The 21,908-nt window shown below is 52.8% G+C and overlaps 3 protein-coding genes across 3 annotated transcripts in view; 2 read left to right on the top strand and 1 right to left on the bottom strand.

Moving 5' to 3' along the window:
- Positions 1-237: 237 nt before the first annotated feature.
- Positions 238-2,008, top strand: LOC146270859 (E3 ubiquitin-protein ligase RNF114-like). Its single transcript, XM_084708271.1, has 3 exons — positions 238-359; positions 815-922; positions 1,010-2,008. Exons 1-3 carry the CDS (start codon positions 306-308, stop codon positions 1,094-1,096), a joined length of 249 nt encoding a protein of 82 aa, XP_084564397.1. The 5' UTR covers positions 238-305; the 3' UTR covers positions 1,097-2,008.
- Positions 2,009-2,679: 671 nt separating this feature from the next.
- Positions 2,680-8,460, top strand: mep1bb (meprin A subunit beta b). The gene is made up of 11 exons (XM_084707093.1): positions 2,680-2,823; positions 3,063-3,141; positions 3,328-3,445; positions 3,655-3,833; positions 4,388-4,606; positions 4,849-5,001; positions 5,204-5,419; positions 5,814-6,281; positions 6,887-7,063; positions 7,578-7,770; positions 8,099-8,460. The coding sequence occupies exons 1-11, from the start codon at positions 2,797-2,799 to the stop codon at positions 8,334-8,336; spliced, it is 2,067 nt and encodes a 688-aa protein (XP_084563219.1). The 5' UTR covers positions 2,680-2,796; the 3' UTR covers positions 8,337-8,460.
- Positions 8,461-9,914: 1,454 nt separating this feature from the next.
- phlpp1 (PH domain and leucine rich repeat protein phosphatase 1) overlaps positions 9,915-21,908 on the bottom strand; it is a 37,937-nt gene continuing 25,943 nt past the window's right edge. Inside the window, exons 5-17 of the mRNA XM_084707092.1 lie at positions 19,370-19,516; positions 18,400-18,627; positions 17,117-17,319; positions 16,888-16,948; positions 16,643-16,738; positions 15,321-15,476; positions 14,931-15,131; positions 14,518-14,680; positions 13,679-13,809; positions 13,364-13,477; positions 12,732-12,926; positions 11,323-11,551; positions 9,915-11,209 (exon numbers count right to left, since the gene is read on the bottom strand). Coding sequence (XP_084563218.1) covers positions 9,920-11,209; positions 11,323-11,551; positions 12,732-12,926; positions 13,364-13,477; positions 13,679-13,809; positions 14,518-14,680; positions 14,931-15,131; positions 15,321-15,476; positions 16,643-16,738; positions 16,888-16,948; positions 17,117-17,319; positions 18,400-18,627; positions 19,370-19,516 — 3,214 coding nt within the window. The 3' untranslated portion in view covers positions 9,915-9,919. The remainder of the gene's footprint in view (positions 11,210-11,322; positions 11,552-12,731; positions 12,927-13,363; positions 13,478-13,678; positions 13,810-14,517; positions 14,681-14,930; positions 15,132-15,320; positions 15,477-16,642; positions 16,739-16,887; positions 16,949-17,116; positions 17,320-18,399; positions 18,628-19,369; positions 19,517-21,908) is intronic.

Here is a 21,908-nt window from a genome sequence, read left to right as displayed (position 1 = left end):
ATATTGCTCGAATGCTATGGTCTGGTCATGATTCACTGGCATGGTTGTGCTAATCTTAGAACTATTGTGAAATTATTATAAACTTTTGTTTCGGGATTTTATCTGAACTGCCCACCCAACCAACACTAACATATGAACAGTGGGTACAAACTCACACTCAAAAAGAATCCATATGAATCTAAAAAATGTTATGTTTGAGATGTTAACCTTTGTTCTATATGGCCCAATCCAGGCCAGAAGCGATTCCTCTGGGGCAGGGAGGGGCGTACACCTGTCCATACTGCCCCCTGCAGGCTCTGACAGACATGGCACTGGTCCACCACTGCTTGAGCTGCCACAGAGGAGAAATCTCTCCCAGGGTAAGGCTAGCAGTTAGCAACAACAACAACACTGACTGAGCCGCAATGACCCAACACACTGGAGTTCTGCTAGGGTCACAGAGGAAATCCAAGGAAGATCGGATGTCACCTGTAGTCAGGGGCAGACTGGGGGGAAAAAGTGACCAGGGAGTTATACTGTCAGACCGGCCCACTCAGTAAACTGCGCGTGGCCCACTCAATACAAGGCGCGTTGTCCACTGACTGCATCGCACGTATCGACCAGTCATTGGGCTACTTGGAAAAATCCCCATACACTTAACATTATTTTGGATGATTATAAAGAAATGACATCATATATCTTACATATATTACGTTGAACTTTCGAAGTCCGTACCATCCTAACCCCGTCGGCCCACCGGGCATTCCCCCGGTATCCCCGATGGCCAGTCCGCCCTGCCTGTAGACCCACTCAGTCGTCCCCCCCTCTCTTCCAGGTGTGTCCTATCTGTGTGAGAACAGCCTGGGGGGATACCGGATACCACAGCCGCAACCTTATAGGTCACCTGGCCTTGCGTCACCGGTTCAGCTATGACAACTATGTGGTGAGCGAGGCTTTCGTCTTTCAGGGAAACACAGTGGATACATGTCGTTACAAAACCAGCTTGACTGCTTGATTGTGTTATTTCCAGAATGTGTCGGAGGACGAGGAGAGTCATCTTCACCGTGCTATTCAGCAGTCTGTGCTGCCCAGCCTGGGTTGGATTATGAGACCTTGAGCTATACAAACTGCCCTCCGTAGAATGGACCCCTGCTGAAAAGACCTTGAGATGTCGTCGAATGCATCTAGCCAGACAGATCGACGTACTTGAAACATCTAACTGAGCCTTCTCAGTTCACCGACGCAGTAGAAATGTACACAAACTTCTCACTTCTCTCTACTTAGGCACATTTAAATGACAATCGATCAGAAGTAAACCAAACATTAGGTAGCCAACTGTGTAATTAGGAATCTCAAAATATCGTCCTTCCGTTATGTTAGTTGGGGTAATTTTCCTGACAAGCTACTGAAAGTCTGTTGTCGCCAAAGCAAAACATACGCCAAATACAACATCAGCAGGCCTACTGCCAATGCAATCTGGAGAAAAGACCTGACCTTGAAAGTGAGTGATTAGTAACTACTCTGCCTTCTCCTTTAAGATGTCCAGAAAGGTAACTAGCAACAATGTGTAGTGACGATCTCACAATATTGGAGCACATCAGAGTGTTACCTTCCTTCTGTGACCAGGACTTGACCAAATATTGACAGGCTATCAAAGACGAATGAACTGAACAGGGTTAAGTCCAGAAAGGTGCCAAGGAGCAGATATCCCTCTGGTGTGTGGATTGTCATAGGAGACACTTGAGGGGAAGGGGCGGGGTTTCCATTGGGTGTTTGGGGTCATGCGCAGTGGTACATGCTCTGATTGTCATGCAAAAAACATGACTTGTTGAAACTTATGCTTGATGCTTCTCACACCTTGTTGTGTGACCTCCTGCATTGGTAGTTATTAACACATTACTTAACAACGGCCAAGATGTGGCCTGATTGGTCTCTCTCTCTTTTTCTCTTTCCGATTTACAATAATGATGGGAGACGTAAGAATTCTTAAGGATTTTGTATCGTTCTCGTTTTTCAAAATAAAACCCAATTGACAGTATCTGTACTTGAAGTGTGTCTGACTGTGATTGTGCAATTATGTTTGTGGTTGTCCTCAGCGCTATCCGTGCAGGTCTGTATAAAAACACCCAGTTCAATTGGCCTTAGGTTTATTCTCATCTCCAATCCTTTACAGCTCCTGTTATCAGAAATAACACGTACTTCGATCTATTTGAGCTGTAAACCGTTGGAGAAAAACCTTTTATGAATAGCTGTTGTAGGCCAAGGGCAGTCTTTCAAAGTGTTGGACACAGGGACACAAGCATGGGAAGAAGAAGAACATATGTGTTTATCCTTCACATGTTCTGCCTGTTATGTGGAAATATATCTTGTCTGGTAAGATGTTACTTCACCAATTGTTTTATTGTCAGTTAGATTGATGAAATTGAGATACTTCAAGATAACACTCCAGTGTATGTTTACATTACCAATAATTGTCAAACTTTGTCACCGTCAAAATGTTAATGTGGATTTTACTCCCTTCCTCTCTTGTTAAGCCTACACCTAAAGTATTAGGTAAGAGACATTTCTTGTTTTTCCATATTTTGTTTAAGACTGAGTATTATTACGTATGTGTTCTATGATGTTCATACATGAAATACGAAAACAGTCAGATTGTAATTGTTGCTGCTCCACAGAGTATGATGTGGACGGTGGAGAGGACATATTTGACATCAATGAAGGTTCGTGATAATGATTGTAGATTGGTCACGTTCCCTGTTTTTCAATAATTCACTTAAAGTGTAAGTTGATCTTTACACAGCTGCAGGCCTTGATTTGATGGAGGGAGATATTGTTCTTGATGAGGTAGGTGATAAAAAATACCGTAAATGTATATAAAAATATATAATCCCCGTTTCCCTTCAAAACAAATTATGCAACGTTTTCATCCGCAATGTCTTTCTCGGGCACGTGTGCAGATCTATTCAATATTAATGCCCTTCGTCTAACATATAGTGAAGGGTTGAGCAGAAGTATTCCTAATTTTAATTTTCAGTGTACTGGATACACTTTTCTAATGGCTTATATGTATATTGACTCTGCAGAGACAAGGCCGCAACTCTATCATAGGAGACGAGTACAGATGGCCAAAGACCATTCCTTACTATATGGAGGACGATTTGGGTAAGACTACAGTGGACTGCGCTGCAGTGACCTCTGAGCTCTAATCTTTACATCCATCTAAATGGAGTGTGTTACAGTCCTAAAAGTTAGCCATTAACAGCAGCATACTGCGTTTGCGCTTTAGGCCTACACATGCTCTGTTCCGAGGTGTCAAAATACGAGATGAGAGTAATGTTTGCTTTGCAGAGATCAATGCAAAGGGAGTGATTCTGAAGGCCTTTGAGCAGTACCGAATGAAGACCTGTATCGACTTCAAACCATGGGAGGGAGAGCAGAACTACATTTCAATTTTTAAAGGAAGCGGGTAAGCCTAATGAGGACTGCGTGTTTCTCACGGTGTTTGCCTTATTTCATGGTGTTAACCAAAGGTGTTTTGAAAAGTGAGTCTCTAAACGCACAGAATAATGTGTAGAATAATCCCTGGAGTAGGCTAAAGGCTCGTATCAAGGAAACCATGGATTCTGTTTGATGTCGTAAAGATGTTCGTCTCTGTTCTTTTCGTTTTATCCTTAGATGTTTCTCTTCGGTGGGGAACAGGCGTGTGGGGAAGCAGAGGTTATCCATTGGGACGAATTGCGACCGCATCGCAACTATAGAACACGAGTTCCTTCACGCTCTGGGATTCTGGCATGAGCAGTCACGTTCGGACCGCGACGACTACGTGACTATCATGTGGGATCGCATTTCTGAGGGTAGTGTCCCGCTTGCTCTCTCTCATCCCCATATTTAGAAACTTCCTCTCCTGGGTACACCACTTGATTGAGAAGCACTGTAGCTGAGGAGGCAAAAGCAATCATCCAGTTCTGCTGGTGCTCTTACAGAAGTTCTGCTTGCTCATCAAATGACCTGTCTGACGTATTTATCTGGTCGCTAGGTCGCTATGCGTTTGTAATTCCAGACAAATACAATTTAGTTCCGATATACTATGTAATAATTTTCAATATCACCCACATTGCTGGTCTTTGTTTTTTTGGCATGTAGGCCTACTAGCAGCAATGTGAGCAGGAGTAGGCTGTACATATTATGTTGTGTAATGGGTCTCATCACTAAGGCATAAATGTTTCAGAACCGAAAACAGCCTGCAGCATCAGAATAATATTCCTATTCTCTGAAATTATTGAAGGGCAGAGGGCAGGCAACAGACTGATGTCATGCTAATTTATACAATACAGTATTGCTGCAGTTCAAATTCAACAAGCAGGGTCGCATTGAAAATCAATAGCAAGCTGACCATGGACTTCCACAGGGAAGGAGCACAACTTCAACACGTACAACGACACCACATCCAGCTCTCTGGGCGTGCCTTACGACTACGGCTCCATGATGCACTACAGCAAGACTGCCTTCCGGAACGGCACAGAACCCACCATCGTCACCAAGATCCCGGCCTTTAGCGAGGTCATCGGCCAGCGCATGGAGTTCAGCGACAACGACCTGCTCAAGCTCCACCGCCTTTACAATTGCAGTAAATACCATACGCCTCCCGGCAACCATCGCTTTGATAAGCGCCAAGGCACTGGCTTCAACAAATCCATTTTATGAGACTGAGATGTACCTAAAGATAACAGAAAGCCCCACTGAGAGTTGGAGACAGAATCAAAGCACATGCGCACGTAAAGAGGTGTCTAACCTTACTGCAGTTTTCTTGTTATAACTGTTGAGCTGTGTGTGTGTGTGCCTTTGTGTCTGTGTGCACCATTGATCCAGCCCACTCCTCCACCTTCCTGGACTCGTGTGATTTTGAGAGGGAGAACATCTGTGGGATGATCCAGGGAAAGGGGGATCAGGCTGACTGGACCAGGGTGACCCAGGCTGCAGGCGGACCCGACACAGACTACTCCAACCTGGGCCGCTGCTCCGGTGAGCTCCCCTTCGGCCCGGACTGAAAAACCTCCCAAGACACCATTATCTACAGTACCTTTGCCCTAACCACTCTGCTAGGCTAGATCCATGTCCACAAGGCTTTCATCTCTGCAGATAAATGGAGATTGTAGACCATGATTAGCACACTTTGTTCTGCACAGCACACAGGAGTGTCGATACTGTTCATCACGGTCCACAGACACAGGCTATTTCATGCACCTCAGCATGGGGACAGCTAACCCAGGGGACCGGGCTCTGCTGGAGTCCAGACTGCTCTACCCCAAGAGAGGCTTCCAGTGTCTGCAGTTCTTCTACTACAACAGCGGGGGCGCCAATGACCAACTGAAGATCTGGGTCCGGGAGTACGACCCAGCCAATCCTGATGGCGTCCTCCGTTTCATCCAGACCATAGATGGTAATGTTGCCCTACTCTCCTCCTACAGTAGCAGATCGTGGCTCTGTCGGAGACCTTCGGGGGGATTCAAGTGTGTTTTACTGTACGTCACTTACCGAGCCCTCTTGGTCGAGGTACGAAGGAGACTACCCCAGTTTCAGTCTGGTTCCCTCTGTCGCCTTGAAGCAGTTTGTCAGCACTTTCCAGTTTGTAGCGTCCACTTATTTCCCCACACGTCCTGATCCCTTTGACTTCTCTCTCTCTCTCTCTCTCTCTCTCTCTCTCTCTCTTTCTCTCTTTCTATTTCTCTCTCTCTCTCTCTCTCTCTCTCTCTCTCTCTCTCTCTCTCTCTCCCCCTCTGTCTGTCTCTCTCTCCTCCCTTTCTCTCTCTGTCTCTCACCCCCCTCTCTCCCAGGCCCCCCACAGGAGCTGTGGCAGGTTCACCACGTCAGTCTGAGCGTGGCCAAGAAGTTCCGCGTGGTCTTCGAGGGCACCAAGGGCGCCGGCGGCCCCTCGCCGGGCGGCCTTTCCCTGGACGACGTCAACCTCTCGGAGACCGCGTGCCCCGAGCACGTGTGGAGGGTGACCAACTTCACCCAGGTGATGGAGATCACCCCGCACGACACCGCCATCTACAGCCCCCCCTTCACCTCCAGGCAGGGCTACACCTTCCAGATGGGCCTTTACCCCAGTGGGAAGAAGGGCTACCCTGGGGAGCTCTCCGCCTACGCCCACCTGGTGGTCCGGCCAGGGGATGTGGGGCTGCCGTGGCCGTGTCCATGGAAGCAGATGACCATGATGCTGATGGATCAGAACCCCCATATCCAGAAGCGCATGTCCAACCAGCGGAGCGTCACCACCGACCCACGGCAGATGACCCCAGGTCAGTGGGGGGGGGGGGGGGGGCGGTGGGAGGGAATAGGATCCTCTTTGATTGACCAATATGTTATTCAAATAAAACTTCACACCTCAACAACAACACATTATTGAACTCGGAAGACTGCTCATTTTGGCACTATTATGGCTTAGTTTAGGATGTTATAGGCTCAAGACTCACTTCTTCCGGGAACACAACGGCACCTCGGAATGACTTGCTGGACATGATGTTAGTTTCCTCCATAATCACAATGACTCTGACTAAGAGACTTGTTGCTCTTGTTGGTTTGCTGTAACTGATTTAAAACTCTTGCTTGCTTCTACAGGTGCACTCCTGCACTTTTTTGAGGTTCATGTTTTTTAATTGTAACTTGTTGATCTGCTCTTATGGTTCTTCCCTTTGGCACTTATTTTGGGTTTTTAACAATGTATGCTTCATGTTTGGCTACCCGCAATGTTGGTGGATATCTCGCTGTTATGATCAGTTACCTATGCACTTTTGTAAAGCTCTCTTGGAAGTCGCTTTGGATAAAAGCGTCTGCTAAATGAATACATGTAAATGGAATGTGTTGTATCAGACAATTCAATTGCCCTTTCTACGCCCATCACTAGAGGGCACGTTTTTCTGGGATGATCCCCGGAAGGTGGGCACGGAGGTGACGGAGGAGGACGGCAGCGTGTACCACCGGGGGCCTGGGGCCGGGACCCCCGTCTACCTCACCCACGGCAGAGCCAGGAGCAGAGACTTCGTCAAGGGAGGAGACGCCATCTTCCTCCTCAGCATGGAGGGTGAGGAAAGCCCCCAAACCAACTGAAATCAGTAGTCATGTGACCAGGCGGTAGGAGCTCCTCGGTGCATTCACTGCGTGGCCGTCACCAATGGATTCACGTCATCGGTGCATATCCTGCCTGTGTTCATCAGATTGACTCCTCTTAAAGGGGACCGTACTCCATTCAACCTTGGAGAGTCAGGTGGCTGAGCGTTTAGGGCATTAGGCTAGCAATCAGAAGGTTGCCAGTTCAACTCCCACCTGTGCCAAATGACGTTGTGTCCTTGGGCAAGGCACTTCACACTACTTGTCTCGGGGGTAATGTCCCGCTCTGGATAAAAGCGTCTGCTCAATGAGTAAATGTAACAACAAGTACAGCGTATCAACAAGGCAGCGATTGCATACAATGACCTCTTCTCAGTAGTCCTCCATGTAATCCTGATCCATTGTCTCCAAGGTCACATACTTTACCATGATCCTATCTGCTCCCGTGTTTACCTCTCATTACCCCCGCCCCATCTCCCCCCATCCAGATGTGTCCAATCTCGTAGACACCCAACCCCTGCCCTCTTCCACCGTGCCAACTGTGACCACGGCAACCCCTCCTGTCAGCCCGGTGACCACGCCCATCACCACGGTGGCTCCACCGCCCACCAATCCCTGCGTCGATGTTGAATGTCAGAACAAGGGGATCTGTGTGGTGGATGCAGGGAAGGCCGTTTGCAGGTACTAGCGTCCCATTGTCAATGTACTCTTTGAACTCGCCCACGCACGTACACAAGCACACCAATGTAAACACATGGGAAGCCCCCGCCCCCGCCTCACACACGCGCACACACACAGAGAACAGAACCAGTGTTTTGTATCTAACTGGTGTTTGATTTCTGCTCACCCACTGTGCAATGTGTGATTACTCCCTCAGTAGGAACCTAGTCCCCCGCTATCAGTGGAAACGTGCCCTGAGTCTTTAAACACCACGCCCCCTCTCCTCGTGATCTTCCTCCATTCCCCCCCCCCTCCCCCCTCCCCTCCCACCATCTCCCTCTCCCTCCAGGTGTGCAGTTGGGGGTGACTGGTGGTACATGGGGGACAGGTGTCAGTCCAGGGGCTCTTCGGGGGACGCCATGACCACGGCCCTGGCCGCCTCTCTGTCCGTGCTGGCCGTCATGCTGGTCATCACCGTGGTCAGTGTCGTGTGCGTGAAGAACAAGTACCAGAAGCGCTCCGGTGACAAGGGCTTGGTCATGTCGAACGTTAGCGGTGGTGCGGAATGCGGGAGGACCGCTCTGTGAGTGACGAAATTGAGAAGAAATTGACAGATACAATGAAATGATGCCGAAGTGTTCAGTGTCGTGTCTTCACGAGCTGAATATACAGATTCAGATGAATATCGCCCCCTTCTGGCAATACAGTTAACATGCAACTGTATACATTTCTTTGTCTTATGATAAAGACAATATGTTATAAATTACAAATCAATTTTTGTAAAATGTACAGTAAATTGATCATGATTAAAAACATTGCTGGGTGCTATTTTGGGTGTTTCTACATTGATTTGTTTAGTGGCACATACAATGACATAGACCTACACCTTCGAGAACACGTCAGAACAACAGGTTTTATATTCACAAATGTCCGATTTATTATACCAAAGACAGGAACATTTGTGTTGCTTGCTGTCCATGTGGATATAGTATTTGTTTGCATTATTGAACTCAACACAGTCGTGCCGGTGACAATTGGAAGGAGGGAGGAGGAACTGAACATTGTGTCTGTGCGTGTGCGTGTGGACTATATTAATGTGTGTTCATGTGTGTTAGAAAAAGTGCTGACTATTGAGCAAGTAACAGAAACAATTTGAAGTTAAAAAAGTACTCATTCTGAATTGTTGGAATCCTATATAAGGAGTGTGTGTGAGTGTGTGTCTGAACCGTAGTAAAGGTTAGATCCCAACAAACCACGATGACCCATCACCCCCTCCCTCCCAAACAAGTTAGTTCACCGACAGACAGGTACACAGTTCATTTAAAAGCATCAGTACAACATTTCTCTTATTTACAGTCATTGGGAAAAAAAAATCACCATTTCTCTCAGAGAAGATTAGTAAAAGTGACTAAGTCACCATAAAGAGTATGCAACTCCTAGGAGTTAGTCGTTCAAATTTCAAAAAAAAAATGTATATGCCTTTTTACAGGCCAAGAGCCGTGATTCACTGAAGACATACAGGATCTTTTAAGTGCCCTATCTACAACAGTTAGGTGTGGTATTGATTATTGGTGTGTACCATTGGACAGTTCATAGAGAATACAAATCAAATTAAAAAAAGATTATGCGTTTCCATGTTGGTTTGTAAAAAGTTAATTTACAGCAACTTCCTTCACATTAAAAGATATGGTCAGTAAAAAAAAATAAAAACGAAACAATGGAATCATATTATCCGAATCAACGGTGCGTTGTGGCAGGATAAACCTATCGCAGAGGCTCGTGTCGATGACATACTCTGCTGGTCTAATGTAAAACAAGGTCCGTTGGACAGTCAGTGAGTGGTACAGCACATCTGTAGGACGAGGCAAGCTCCCATCCAAAAGGTACTTCCTTCTAACGGGCGTGCTCGTCTTAAAGGGCTCATTTGCATTTTGTTTTCTATTGGTTACGGGTAAGAAAGGGGGGGTGGGGCGGTGTTACAGTGTGCGGTACTCCAGTGATGCGGTCACACAGAGAGTCTGAGAGCATGGAGTCTGCAGACAGGAGAGGGGAGGAGACTATGTGTGTGCTCTCGTCTGCAGACGGCGATATCGCAGGAAAATCTCTTGCCAAAGGCTGAGGGGGGGTGTCGTGGCGGTGAGAGTGCAGTGGGGGGGGGGGGGGGGTATGTTCAGAGGGGGGTGTCGTAGTAGTCTGCGGGCTGCTCCGTGTTGCCGGGCGGTTTCTGCTGCTTCTGCTGATGCTGTTTCATGATCTCCTTGACCTCCTCCTCCAGCTCCGGCGGGACGATGAACTGGTCGTCGGGGTCGGGCTGGGCGGGGGCGTTGAAGTAGCCGCCGCCCTTCCTGGAGGGTGCGTCGGCCGCGATCTCGATGAGGTTGTGACTCCTCTCCTGGGGCGCCACCGAGCCGTTGCCCCTTCTCTTCGCCGCCGGCGCGCTCCCCCCGTCCCCCGCCCCGCCGCCCCCCCCCTCCGGCTCCGCCTCGCCCGGCTCCGGCTCCGCCCCTTCCTCCGAGGGCTCCGGGGTGCAGGGCGGGGGTGGGGGCGGGAGGGCCTCGGAGGAGGACGAAGACGCCCCGGCCCTCAGGCAGTGGACGTCGGCCTCCACCTCCACCCGGCTGCCGTTGGAGAACACGCCGGCGATGGGCTCCTCGTCCTCGCTGTCCAGCCCGTTGTCGGACAGGGCGCTGGAGAACGTGGCGTTGGACAGCTGCCTCTGGAAAGAGCCGGCCAGGCAGGCCGGGTGTAGGGCGCAGCAAGCCCGGCCGGAGGGCTCCGAGGCCGGGTACGGGCAGGGCTGAGCCAGGGCGTGGAGGCCCAGGGAGTGGGCCTGGGGGTGCAGGCCGAGGTGGTGGGGCTGCTGGTGCTGGTGGTGGTGGGCCTGCTCGTGCAGCAGCACCAGGGAGCTCTGCGGCGGCTCGTCCGACGAGGCGGTGGAGCCCACCTCGCTGCTCATCTCGCTGGTGCTGATCTCGCTGCTGATCTCGCTGCACGACGATGGCACGGCGAGCGGGACGCCCTCGCCGCCGCCCCCTCCCCCGGCCGCCTTCATGGCCGAAGCCGACGGGTAGACTCCCAGGCCGGGGCTGGGCGGCGGCCCCCCGTGGTGGTGGTGGTGGTGGTGGGGGTGGGGCTGGGCGGCGTCGCAGCAGCAGGGGCAGCAGTCCTCGCTGACGCTCAGCTGCACCACCACGGCGCTCAGGCTGTCCGTGCAGCCGTAGCCCTGCGCCAGCGAGCACAGCTTCTTGGCGGCGGCCAGGCCGTCGGGGACGTTGCGCGCCGCCTCCACCGCCTCGCCGGGGGACAGGGCGTCCCACAGGCCCCGGCTGCCCAGGATGAAGAACTCGTCCTGGGGGGAGAGGGCCAGGGTGCGGACGTACGGCCGGGGCACCACGGCGGGGTAGAGGAAGGAGTAGCCCATGATCCGGGTGGAGTCGGTCACCCCGTTCACCTTGTTGTCCTGTGGAGGGGGAGATGGGGGGGGGACGTGAGAAGTGATCTCCCACACACACACACACACACACACACAGGCACACACACACACTGCCCCCTCCCCTGCGTGCGCTCTCCAACCTCGGTAATGATGGCGTTGTGCTGCCTGACGCGGCGGTACTCCTCCTCCAGGCCCACGTTGTGCGGCAGGGACAGGGGGAGGGGCTTGCCGTCGCGGCACAGCACGGCCTGGCACTTGCCCACGCTGGCGGCCGTCAGGGTGAAGCAGCCGCCGGGGTCGGTGGGGTCGTGGCGGATGTGGCAGAGCGCCGCCGAGCCGCCCAGCTTCTGGCCCGCCGTGCCGAGCTTCCTGTGGGCGGGGAGAGAGGGGGGAGAGGGAGGTAGAGATAAAGTGGGAGATGGGGAGAGAGGGGGAGAGGGAGGTAGAGAGAAAGTGGGAGATGGGGAGAGAGGGGGAGAGGGAGGTAGAGAGAAAGTGGGAGATGGGGAGAGGGAGGTAGAGAGAAAGTGGGAGATGGGGAGAGAGGGGGGAGAGGGAGGTAGAGAGAAAGTGGGAGATGGGGAGAGGGAGGTAGAGAGAAAGTGGGAGATGGGGAGAGAGGGGGGAGAGGGAGGTAGAGAGAAAGTGGGAGATGGGGAGAGAGGGGGAGAGGGAGGTAGAGAGAAAGTGGGAGATGGGGAGAGAGGGGGGAGAGGGAGGTAGAGAGAAAGTGGGAGATGGGGAGAGAGGGGGAGAGGGAGGTAGAGAGAAAGTGGGAGATGGGGAGAGAGGGGGGAGAGGGAGGTAGAGAGAAAGTGGGAGATGGGGAGAGAGGGAGAGGGAGGTAGAGGAGAAAGTGGGAGATGGGGAGAGAGGGGGGAGAGGGAGGTAGAGAGAGAGTGGGAGATGGGGAGAGAGGGGGGAGAGGGAGGTAGAGAGAGAGTGGGAGATGGGGAGAGAGGGGGAGAGGTAGGTAGAGGAGAAAGTGGGAGATGGGGAGAGAGGGGGAGAGGGAGGTAGAGAGAAAGTGGGAGATGGGGAGAGAGGGGGGAGAGGGAGGTAGAGAGAGAGTGGGAGATGGGGAGAGAGGGGGGAGAGGGAGGTAGAGAGAAAGTGGGAGATGGGGGGAGAGGGAGGTAGAGAGAAAGTGGGAGATGGGGAGAGAGGACATCATTGACACGTCGTTTTTTGTCAAAACACTCGCGCACGCAGACGTGTCAGTTTGCATCGTGGCAGTAGTTGTGCGAGGATTACTGACAATTGGGTTCTCTGATATGAGTTGAAAAATGTCCCGACACATATTGAATGCTTTGGCATCCTGGTTTAAACCCAAACATTCATTCAAGGCGGTGAGAAGACAAACCACATTTTCCAGTCGCTAACCCCGACTCGAAATGTCCAGCAGACGCCTCGGCGCGTGGCCATATTTACTCAAATGTTCCCGTCACTCTCCCGCCAGGTGACGTGAAGGTGGCAGTGCGCGGGTTTGGTTGGGCCGATGAGCCGAGGCCCAAGGTCAAGTCCCAAGGAGGAGGAGGAGGAAGCCTACCTCTGCATGACGAGGAAGGTGTTGGTCATGTAGTCCTCCTCGCTCTTGGTCTTGTGCAGCTCCTCGGCCAGCACGTCGCCCATGGTGCACTGCAGCAGGTAGGGCACCTCCACGTTCCTGTCGCCGTCAAACACCCCGTAGAGCGCCTCGCGGCTGCCGCAGAAACTGCTCACCGACAGGGCCGCCACGCACAGTCTGAGGAGCGCGCACACACACACACACACACATCAGTCTTGCTGGGGGAGGTAGACTCTCATTCTCTATTTCTACCCCCATTTCGGCCTCATGTCACACGTCATTCATACAGTTCTACACACACATTCGAAACAGCTGCGCCTTCGACCCAAGGATCTACAGTCTACACACCAGTGACCATGGTAACACCATGACCTACGTAGGGAGTCAGGTGGCTGAGCGGTTAGGGAACCGGGCTCGTAATCCGAAGGTTGCGAGATCAATTCCCGGCCGTGCCAAAGTGCATTGTGTCCTTGGGCGAGGCACCCTACTTGCCTCGGGGGGAATGTCCCTGTACTTACTGTAAGTCGCTCTGGATAAGAGCGTCTGCTAAATGTAATGTACATCGTAGATTTCTCATTCACGTCTATCACATGCTCGTCACATGTTCCTCTTACTTGTTCTTGACTCCAGAGGCCTCCGTGTAACCATGGCTCCACACTGCCGGCCCACCAGATGCTTCATTGGCCGAGAAAGTCGGAGGCGGGTCGATACGGAAACAGCGGATATTACTGGTAGGAAGAAGTCAGGGATTGTTAAAACACCCATTCCACCTACACACATCACCCCCACACACAGTACACCTACAACCATAAATAGGGAAAGCCAACTCATGCGACAATTCCAATAACAAGTCCAAAATGGTCTTTTGGTGAAACTGAACGGGATGCGGTGCGGACGTGGGGCCACCAGGGGGCGACAGGAGGACGTACTTGAGCTGCTCCAGGGTGTGGTGGTCCAGGTTGAGGCGGGGGTTTCCTGTCAGGTCCAGCTCCTGTAGCTTGGGGGGCAGGTGTTCCGGCAGGGTGATCTCACTCAGCTCATTACAGCTCAGGTCCACACACTGGGCAAGGGAGGGAGGGGGTTAACACACACACACACACACACACACGTGCATGTACACGTGCACACACACACAGGGCCGTGTGTGTCATGACATGTGGTGACATTTTCATGCGTAGATACTGTGTGAACCTATGCAGGTTCATTGAATAAACTTGAATACATCTGAATCTGAATCACTTGTACATATATGAGAAACTGTTGGGATGCTGTCCCCTCTCACGCGGAAAATCTCCACATCAGAAACACTCACTTACAAATTCCCCATGCATTCTGTCTCATACACCGAGAAGGAGCTTCATATATGTTGTGGAACACATACATTCACCACTGAATCTGTTTCCAAAGATTGCAACAACAAAACACATTGTTTCGATAAACTTGATGTGCAAGTGTTTTCACTCATGTCTGCGTGTACACATTTGAAATGTCTGTGAATACTTTTTTTCCCGTTTTCTATGGGTGCTCTCACACGTTGATGTGTGCGCGTTGATATCAATAGATAAGTGTACGGGTTTACAGAGTCAATGTACGTGTGCATAAGCAGTTCCCTCGTTATCCATAATTGAACTTCACGGCCCCCCGTAGACAACCCCCCCACACTGACACATAGATCTACCAAAATACGCAGACACACACACACACACATGCGCTGTCACGTGACCCCCGGCGTCTCCCCGCCCGCCCGCTCGCCCGCCCCGGGGCCTACCTTCATCTCCTGCAGCTGCAGGACCTCAGGGAACACCTCGATGGTGTTGGAGTGGGCTATGAGGGTGTGCATGCGCCTGCAGTTCATGATGGTCGTGGGCACCGTCTTCAGTAGGTTCCCACTTAAGTCCACCTCCTCCAGCTGCTCCAGCTTGGCCATTTTACTGAGGAGAAAACGAGAGAGGGACTCGGCGTGTGCGTGGAAGTGTGTGTGTGTTTGTGTCTGAAAAGTAGCGATTCGGTCCACGGCAACCTATTTCCCCGGACCAATCGAGTTTGTGTCGCGCTTGTGTGCGCGCGACAGGGACGCGAGGGGGGAAAGGGGCTTCGAATGTCCGCCCGTCCAGTTCAATGTGTGCGCGTCCTCAAGCGTGGCGCGTGTGTGTGTGTGTGTGTGTGTGGTTGCCTCCTCACCTGGCTGGAAAGGTCTGGAGGTGGTTGTAGGCCATGTGCAGCACCCGAAGGTGAACGTGGCCCGTCAGCAGGGGCACGCACTTGTCCGTCAGCCTGTTGTTGGTGAGGTACAGCTCCTGCAGCGCGCTGCGGCTCTCCTCTGATAGGCTGGAGGGCGGCAGGTGCTCCAGCTGATTGGCCGAGGCGTTCAGGGAGCGCAGGCTGAAAGAAGGACGCGCGAGAGTGCCGTGTTTGCACAGATTTGTCACGAATGATTGGCATCCCGCCCATTCCTCTCAGATCGCTGTCGAATTTCCCCGGTTCACCCCCGTCCCCCCCCCGCCCAGCACACCAGTGACTTCCTGTGTCGGGCTATGCTCGTTGGCCAGATGATGGTGGAGCCGTCATTACCTGTCGGATTTGAGGAACAGGTTGGCGGGCAGCTCCGCGAGCTGGTTGTGCTGCACGTCCAGCACCTCCAGCAGGGGGCGCTCCACCCTGTCGGGCAGCTTCTGCAGCTGGTTGTGTCCGGCGCTCAGCTTCCTCAGACCGCTGCTGCACAGCAGCCTGCCACCAGGGGGCGACACACACACACACACACGTGTGAGCCGTCTGTTCTCTCTGGGAGTGATCGTCGATGGGCGCAATGGTGGAAACCGTGAATCTGTCTCAATTTGACTGAAGGGGCATACTCGTTTATATGTGTGTGTGTGTGTGTGTGTGTGGGGGGGGGGGGTAGGGTGGATAAACCCAAAATGAGGTTGTAATAGAAAAGGGGGAGAGAGAGGAGGGAGGGAGGAGGAGATGGGAAGATATTGTCGCCTCTGGCTGGGCCCTCGGCTGAAATTCATCATGGTGACACTTCCTGGGTCCAAAATAGATGAGGAGGAAGGGGGAGTCGAGGGGAACGAAGCGGAGACAAGGAGGTGGATGGACAGACGGCACCATGGAGACCGAACAGGAGGTTACAAGAGGGAGAGAGAGAATGAGAGGAAAAGAGAGAACGTGGGGGGGGGGGGGGGGGAGACAGAGGCATAGACCGAAATAGAGAGAGCGGGGGAGAAAGAGGGAGAAAGAAAGATAGAAAGAGAGAGAGAGAATATGGAGATGGCAAGTGGAGACTGAGACGAGAGAATAGACCATGGAGTCAGAGAAAGAGCGAGGGAGAGAGAGACAGAGAGAGACAGAGAGAGACAGAGAGAGACAGAGAGAGACAGAGAGAAGTGACCTTCTGAGTGGGGGGTCTAAACAGAGAGGAGAGGAGCGAGAGGCCTGCCAGGATAAGGACACCCTATCTGGGTGATTGATGCTGCTCTGGGGGAGATATATGCCTGGCTACCTAGCAAAGGGCACACTGATGGTCACCATTTCATTTACAGCCATTGTTATACACACAATACTCTGAGGACACACCAGGTGAGAGAGAGAGAAACAGAGAGAGACCGAGAGAGAGACATAGAGAGGGAGAGAGAGACAGAGAGAGAGAGAGACAGAGAGACAGAGAGAGAGAGGGAGACAGAGAGAGAGAGAGACAGAGAGAAACAGAGAGAGACAGAGAGAGACAGAGAGAGACAGAGAGAGAGACAGAGAGACAGAGAGAGAGAGGGAGACAGAGAGAGAGAGAGAGAGAGAGAGAGAGAGAGAGAGAGAGCGAGAGAGAGAGAGAGAGAGAGAGAGAGAGACAGAGACAGAGAGACAGAGACAGAGAGAAAGACAGAGAGAGAGAGGCTCACCGTGCTGGGAGTTGTGTGATGAGGTTATGGCTCACATCCAGAACCTCCAGCTTCTTACTCTCACACAACCAGTCAGGGAGAACCTCCATACAGTTCCTACAGGGAGAGACAGGGAGGCAGGGAGAGAGAGACAAAGAGAGAGAGAGACAGGAAGTGAATGTCAGACACGTTAAAAAAACACGCTCGTCTGACAGTTTCGATGGTTTGGAGTCAGTTGTTGAATCTTTATCTCAGTCGAGCCTCACCAGGAGATGTCCATGTAGGTAAGGTTAGAGGGCACCGGACTGACATTCAACTCTCGCAAATCTGTCAAGAAAAAACAGACAATTTCAGCTCAATATCAGCCCCTTCCAGTCCATACCCAACTCTCAGTCCCAGCCCCGGCCCCAGCCCCAGCCCCAGCCGCAGCTATAACCTCAGCCCCAGCCTTAGCCCCTAGCCCTCGCCCCAGCCCCAGCCTCGTCTCCAACCCACCATTGTGTGAGGCGTAGAGGCCTTTCAGCAGGCAGCCCTTGGCCTTGAGGCTGCCGATGCGGTTCCTCTCACAGTGCAGCACCTCCAGCCGGGGGAACAGGGAGGCGTCCAGCTCCTCCAGCCCGTTGTCCCTCACGTCCAGCTGGGTCACGTGTCTCAGCAGGTCCGGCTCGTCCCGGACCACGCTGGTTATCTTGTTCAGCCTGCCAGGGAGACAAACACACACACACACACACACAGACCATGAGGACCGAGAAGCACACTCGTTCACTCAGTAACACCCGAAGCACAGCGGACAAGGGGCCCCCACTGACATCCCCATTGCAGAGACAAAGCCTGGGAGAACGGAGGTTCTCCACGGAACCTGGGTGCTCCCTGACCTCGATTTGACCTTCCCCAGGCCTCAGACGGTTAATCATTCACACCTGCCGTGCCCGCCGACCGGCCCTTGACACGTCTTAGCAGTCGGGCGCCAGCGCTGCAGGGTTTGCGTTTTTTTTGTTGTTGTTGCTTTCGTATGTTGGACGCGGACTTCATGAAAACATGAGGGGGGGGGGGGGGGATCTGTCAGGAGACCCGTGTCTGAGATCTTTGCTCCTGTGGCGTTGGAGAGCAGCACGTGGTTCGAGGTGACAGGGTGATGTATTAACCCGACAATACTGCCAAGTCACTGTGGCCCGAGCACTTTTTCCAGGGCGACGGTAGAACACTTTTGGCCAATGATTGTAGGATTTTCCACGCTGGTTTAAACAGCCCACTGTGTGGGGCTTTGGCGGTGAGAGGGAACAACCTCCAGTGTCCCGCACCCAGGAGGTCAGCGCGCCCTCGGCCTCTGACCCCTACGCATGGAGTGGACACGCGTGTGTGTGCATGAATGACTCCACTTCCTGTTTGCACGCTTGTGTGTCTGTCCGGCGGAAAGAGTATAAACATTATGACCCGCATTTCAACTCGTCTCCGTGCCCTTGTGTGTGCGTGTATGTGAGAGTGTGTGCGTCTGTGCATGCGTGTATGTGAGTGTGTTTGTGTGCGAGTGTGCGTGTCTGTGAGTCTGTGTGTCTGTGTCTGTGTATGTGTGTGAGTGTGTGTGTGTGTACTTGAGCATGTGTGTGTGTTTGTATGTGTATGTGAGTCTGTATGTGTGTGTGTGTGTGTACTTGAGTGTGTGTGTGTGTGTGTGTGTACTTGAGCATGTGTGTGTGTTTGTATGTGTATGTGAGTCTGTATGTGGGTGTGTGTGTGCACTTGAGTGTGTGTGTGTGTGTGTGTGTGTGTGTGCGTACCGCAGGTCCACGTGTTTGACCCGGAGCAGTCTGAAGTTCTGGAGGGTGAGGGTGTCCAGGCTGTTCCCCGCCATGCACAGCTTCTCCATGGAGCCCAGCCTCTCCAGGACCTGGGGCAGGTGGCCCAACTGGTTGAAGGACAGGCCCAGGTAGCTCAGCCTGGCCAGGGAGCCCAGCTCGCTGGGGAGGTCGCTCAGGCAGTTCCCATCCAACAGGAACGTCTGCAGACTGAGAGACGGGGGGGAGAGAGGGAGAGAGAGAGAGCGAAAGAGACAGGGAGTGAGAGAGAAAAGGACAGACAGGGAGAGAGGGGGAGAGAGAGACATGGAAAGAAAGTGGGAGAGAAAGAGAGAGACGGCAAGGTCAGATGTCAGTGTCAATGTCAAACGTCCAACTATGAACTGAAGCGTTCCATCTGGGCCATCATTGGGCTGTTCTGTGTCTGGCCAACAGGGGGCAGCAGTGGCTCGAAGATGCAACACTCGTGTCCAGAGGAATTCACATCAGCCCTTCCAGATCATTCCAGCAGATGAGATGAGAGGTGCTCTGCGATGTTGAGACAGAGCATTTGTGGCCGGATAACCTCAGGTTGTAGCCAAGGTGAGCCTGACAGAGATATCTTTCACTCATATCCTTTTTCTTTCTTTCTTTCTTTCTCTCTCTCTCTCTCTCCCCCCTCTCCATATGTTTATATCTCCTTCCCACCTCCCTCCCCTGGTACCTCATATCGAGGAAACCAATCAGCGTCAGAGACTTCACAGAAACGGTCATTTCCTGTGTCAGGTGTTTGTTCACCGTGTGTCCAGAGTAGACAAACACCCAGAATCCTCCCCTTCATTGCAGCCAGACAGGAAAGGTGAGCCTCAGGTATATGTAGGTGATTCAGCCATAGGGCTGAACTGGGCTGGCAAATGCTGTGGCTCAGCAGCTGGGGGGGGGGGGGGGGGATTGAGGCTGTGCGGTCACTTACTTGGTCATGGCGCCCACGGTGTTAGGGACAGAGGTCAGGTAGTTGCAGCTGAGGTTCACCTCCGTCAGCGTGCCGATGTCACAGATGGCGAGGGGGAAGTGGCCCAGGTGGTTGTTGGACAGGTTGAGGCTGCGCAGACGAGAGAACCTGAGAGAGAGAGAGAGAAATTCTGGTAAGTTCTGTTCAACAATCATGCCTTCACGCCAATAATGCCCACGAGAGAGAGAGAGAGAGAGACAGAGACAGAGACAGAGACAGAGACAGAGAGAGAGAGAGAGAGAGAGAGAGAGAGAGAGGTGGAGCAGTGACATGAAGCAGGTTTCCTACGTTTCCCACCCCTGACATTTACAGAAGCACATTCGTCTGTCCTCACAGCCAGCTAGCAGGGCCCAGGACAGGGTGACAGGACAGGAAGTGACCTGCTCCTCACAGAGTGCACCTGTTCATCCGTCTCAGCCCCAGAAGAAGGAAAAGACCGTCCTGTTGGTCTGTTGAGCAAACAAACATGGCGTCCACAGCCCTGTTGTGGGTTGAAACACCAGGGGCCAGCGACATTTGATGGTTGGTCCTCTGGTACAGGGCTGACCTTCAGATGCAACACCCCCAGACCCTCTCCCCACCCTCCCTCCCTCCCTCCACGCTGCCCTGGGAAGGCCAGGAATGGGGGGGGGGAGGGGGGGGTGTGAGGTAAAAGGAGATCTGGAGAGACAGAGGCCGGTTGCCAAGTTAGCACCGAAGCTGATAACGTTACAGAGCTCTTGTCGGCACTGGCTTAATCTGGAGCTGCTGGGACACGCGCGTGCGCACGCACACACACACACACACACATACAAATACACACACACTCTCTGTCCCACTCTCCCTCCCCCCACCTCTTTCCTCTCTTCCCTCCCCCCTCTCACACTCTCCTTCAAAACTTGCTCTTGACATCATGAATATGTTCATGTGTTGAATATGTGATGTCCGGCACTTTGACCTGAAGCGTTCAACCCACTGCTGCCCCTCCCACTGGGGTGTGACCTCTGCTGCAGAGCACTGCATGCTGGGAAGTCCAGCCCCTGCCAGAGGCAGGGCTCTTATCCTACACAACTGATTCTCCATATCTGATTGGCACGGCAGACTCTACTGTTAATCTGCCAGGGAGGGCAGAGAGACAGAGCAGGAGATAGAGACAGAGACAAAGATAATGAGAAACAGACAGAAAGACAAAGGTATATAGAGAGAAAGCACACACAGAGAGAGAGAGAGAGAGAGAGAGAGAGAGAGAGAGAGAGAGAGAGAGAGAGAGAGAGAGAGAGAGAGAGAGAGAGAGAGAGAGAGAGAGAGAGAGAGAGAGAGAGAGAGAGAGAGAGAGAGAGAGAGAGAGAGAGAGAGAGAGAGAGAGAGACAGACAGAGAGAGAGAGAGAGAGAGAGAGAGAGAGAGAGAGAGAGAGAGAGAGAGAGAGAGAGAGAGACAGAGACAGAGACAGAGAGACAGACAGAGAGAGAGAGAGAGAGAGAGAGCATTCCACCTGCATTCCACTCTTGACATATGGAGGAAACACACACACACACAAGCATGCACCAAGCAGAACAGAAAGGATTGTGCGGGGGGCAGTTCAAATAAACATGAGCAATCTGTCACGGTGTTGTGTTGTGCTCCGAGCGGAACGCCGCTCCGGTCCTCCGTCCCATCTCTCGTCTCTGTCCCACAGATCCTCAACCTTCGACCCAGACGGCACTGTTCGAGATCAGGCACGCACCTTCCTGACGACCTGGGTGTGCATCTAGCCCAGCAGGGGTGCTGTGCAGCGATTCAACTCTCTTCCAGAAGCGAGCACGGATAGAAGAAGTCCCCCAGCAGTGCTTTGTCTGGCCTGTGTCCATCCCGGCTGGCGATTAGCCACCGTGTCAGCCCAATACGAGAGAAACCAGATCATTAGGACTTGTCAGAGCCTCGTCAAATCTTGTCCTTTTGGCCTCGGGGCGCTACACACACGCGCGCTTACATACACGCGCATAAACCCCAAGACGACATAAGACACGGGCACATCCCCACACACATCGGTGTACACACACACACACACACACACACACAACCCATCACCAATGTCTTCGCAGTGAGCTTTAATCTGGGGATGTGGGAGCAGAGCAGATGGTGCCCGCAGAGAGCGAGAGTGAGAGAGGCCGGCCGTATTAAAAGCTCCCCTGCAGTCCGGTCTGGCCTTCCAGACTCTCCCACACCCTGCTGACCAGGGCTGACTTGGCCCAGCCCAGCCTATCGGGGCCAGGGCCAATCAGAGGAGGCGTGTGCGGTGATGGAGTGTGTGTGGTGGAGGAAGTGTGGGGTGGAGTGTGTGTGGTGATGGAGTGTGTGGTGGTGGAGTGTGTGTGGTGGAGTGTGTGGTGGGTGTGGTGGTGGAGGAGTGTGTGTGGTGGAGGAGTGTGTGTGGTGGTGTGTGTGTGGTGGAGTGTGTGTGGTGGAGGAGTGTGTGTGGTGGAGGAGTGTGTGTGGTGGTGGAGTGTGTGGTGGTGGAGTGTGTGTGGTGGGTGTGGTGG

The sequence above is a fragment of the Hypomesus nipponensis genome, chromosome 10 (genome assembly GCF_054491055.1).
Source record: "Hypomesus nipponensis isolate SF chromosome 10, ASM5449105v1, whole genome shotgun sequence".
NCBI lineage: Eukaryota > Metazoa > Chordata > Actinopteri > Osmeriformes > Osmeridae > Hypomesus > Hypomesus nipponensis.
Note: the sequence above shows the minus strand (reverse complement) of the source record. Positions and strands in the feature narration are given on the sequence as shown.